The sequence below is a fragment of the Tarenaya hassleriana genome, unplaced genomic scaffold (assembly GCF_000463585.1).
Source record: "Tarenaya hassleriana unplaced genomic scaffold, ASM46358v1 Cleome75, whole genome shotgun sequence".
In the NCBI taxonomy this organism is placed as follows: Eukaryota; Viridiplantae; Streptophyta; class Magnoliopsida; order Brassicales; family Cleomaceae; genus Tarenaya; species Tarenaya hassleriana.
In genome coordinates, this window is record NW_010970030.1 from 21,298 (window position 1) to 23,857 (window position 2,560).

At 35.8% G+C, this 2,560-nt stretch overlaps 1 protein-coding gene across 1 annotated transcript; it reads right to left on the reverse strand.

Annotated features, from left to right (window-relative positions):
- On the reverse strand, positions 1–1,110 carry LOC104801844 (transmembrane 9 superfamily member 2-like; the record flags this gene model as incomplete). Its single annotated transcript, XM_010525228.2, has 3 exons — positions 1–338; positions 428–912; positions 997–1,110. Coding segments are annotated over 3 exons (834 nt in total), but the record flags the coding sequence as incomplete, so codon positions are not given.
- Positions 1,111–2,560: the final 1,450 nt, after the last annotated feature.

Genomic DNA, 2,560 nt, shown 5'->3' on the forward strand with positions numbered 1-2,560 from the left:
GTCCAAAATTTAATGATCTATTTAACGGAATAAATTCAAAATTGCTCATTTATATGACAGTTTTTAGTCATGTTAAAATAACTTTGCGTAATCGGATTGGTGATCAGCCTTTGAGTGATTTTCTAATTTGTTTTATCGAAAAAAATATGCGGACGAAGAGAAGGGACGAGCGGAAGCCGATGGACCCGAGCATGAGGAAGAAGCCGTAGCAGATGCAGGCCATGTACCCGAAGAAGAACGACGTTTGCATGAATCCCGTCATGTCCGATCTCCCGTAGTAATAGTACACGCAATACCCGTATATAAACATCCCCGTCGATCCTCCACACAGGAATGACCTGCCCCCCACCCCCCATTTCATTATTGTTATAATCCAACGAAATTCGATCATCATTATTTAAAAATACTGGATAAATGTATTATTTACCTCCACCACCACTCGTGGTCTTCGGCTGCGAGCTGGAAGTAGGTGAGAGCCACCGTTATGAAAGCAGTGACGATGAGAAGAATGATGAAGACGATGAAGAGGATGCTGTAAATGGTGTAGATCCTGTGGCCCCACACGCTGGCGAATATGTAGTACAGCTCTATGTAGATGGCGCTGAATGGTAAGAAACCAGCCATCGCCATCTGAGGAATTGCGCTTCTGTACCACGGCAATGGCGGTATCTCCCTCGGGTACTTTGTGGTTCGGCATGGCGCTTGGAACTCGGCTTTGCTGTTTTTACCGGCAATTCCGCCCAACACGAGCAACGGCGATGTGACAAGTGTCCATATGAGGACGATCACCATGATGGTTCCAAAGGGCAATGCTGCCGTAGCGTTGTAAGCGATGGCGACTGTGTTGAGGAAGCAGAAGGTCAGGAAGAGAGGGCCGCAGAAGAGGCATCCGGTCAGCAATAAATTCCTCACCTGATCAAAAGGAATGTCAGAAATATATATCTATGTAAATGTTTTATCGTCTCCAGTTGTGTTAAAAACGTTACAAGGCCTTACCCAGTTCTTTCCTTCGAGTTGACCATAGAAAGACGCTGCTGTGTAGCCAGCGATTCCGGATGTCAGAGCATAGATGACGACCAGAGCAGTGAAGAGTGCTCCACGGTTGTATGGATAGATTTAAAAAACAGAGTCGAACTGAACCGAATAAGATATAATCGTACCCGAACCGAATCCGGCATCAAAATCGAACGGTTATGATTTCCTTAAACTCGAATAAACCAAAACCGAACCGAACCGGATAAAAAATAACCAAAAAACCGATGATTTCTTTGAAAAAATTGAGTTTTTTTACTGAAACCGAACCAAACCGAACTGAAAAATAATTGAACCGAACCGAACCGGAATTTATGTAAAAACCAAATGGTTATAGTTTTTCTATAACCGAAATAACCAAACCCGAATATAACCAAACCGAACCTGAATCGAAACCCGAAATGGTCACCCCTAGTAAAAACAGGATTTCAGGTAAGATCTAAGCAATAATATAAAATTTGTTATTATATAAAATTTAAAGTGAAGTACTTAATCAAAATGTTTTATTATAATATATGATAAAAATGATGGAATAATATACATCATATTTTTTTATTGAATAAATCAAGATATATAGAATAAAATAATTGAAACTAACAGACACGCACACATATATATACATACATATGTATGTACAGAAAACATAACATTCAAACCGACAGATAGCCGTATAATTACAGCATTCTCTGCAATTAAAATCTATTTTAATTATAACTAAACTCTATCGTCCGACTCGTTGTAGTAATGTATTAACCATGAAGTGTCCATCTACCGAGAGTATTAAAAGTCAAGCCTTTCATGATTATTTACAGATCAAATATATATATATATATATGTGCAAATATACCCCGCGCCAGAAAGCAAATATATAAAAAAAGTACATAAAGTAATTAATAAAAAATAAAGTGAGACAAATTTATTAACGGAGTTTTCTGAAAGTCAATTAATATTTTCATGTATTTTTTTTTTATATTTCACTCCAAAAGTACCGATGGAGTCATGTGGTCTGCAGAGACAAATATACCCCGCGCCAGCTAAACCCATAATTTTCCCGAAGTACCCCTACAATATTGGATTGGACCCACCTTGAGTTCGGTCAATTATAATAACAATAGTTATTATTATTATTATTAGGGGTAATGGTATAAAAATACCCGAACTTTTACAAAAATCCCAAATAAATACCTGAACTATAAAATTGTCATATAAATACCTAAACTTTTCAAAACTCCCACATAAATACCCAAACTTTTAAATTTTTTCCAAATCAAACAAACGCAACTGTTGACTCAGCAAAAAAAACTGTTGACTCAGCAAAAAAACTGTTGACTCAGCATTCAAAAATATTATTAAATATTCAAATATTCATCTACATGTATTTAAATTAATATATACATATAAATTCACATATATACAAATATATATATATATATATATATTAAAAATAAAATAATTTATAATTAATAAAACACATATACACATAACTACAATATATATATATATCATTACTAATGCATTGACCTGAAGG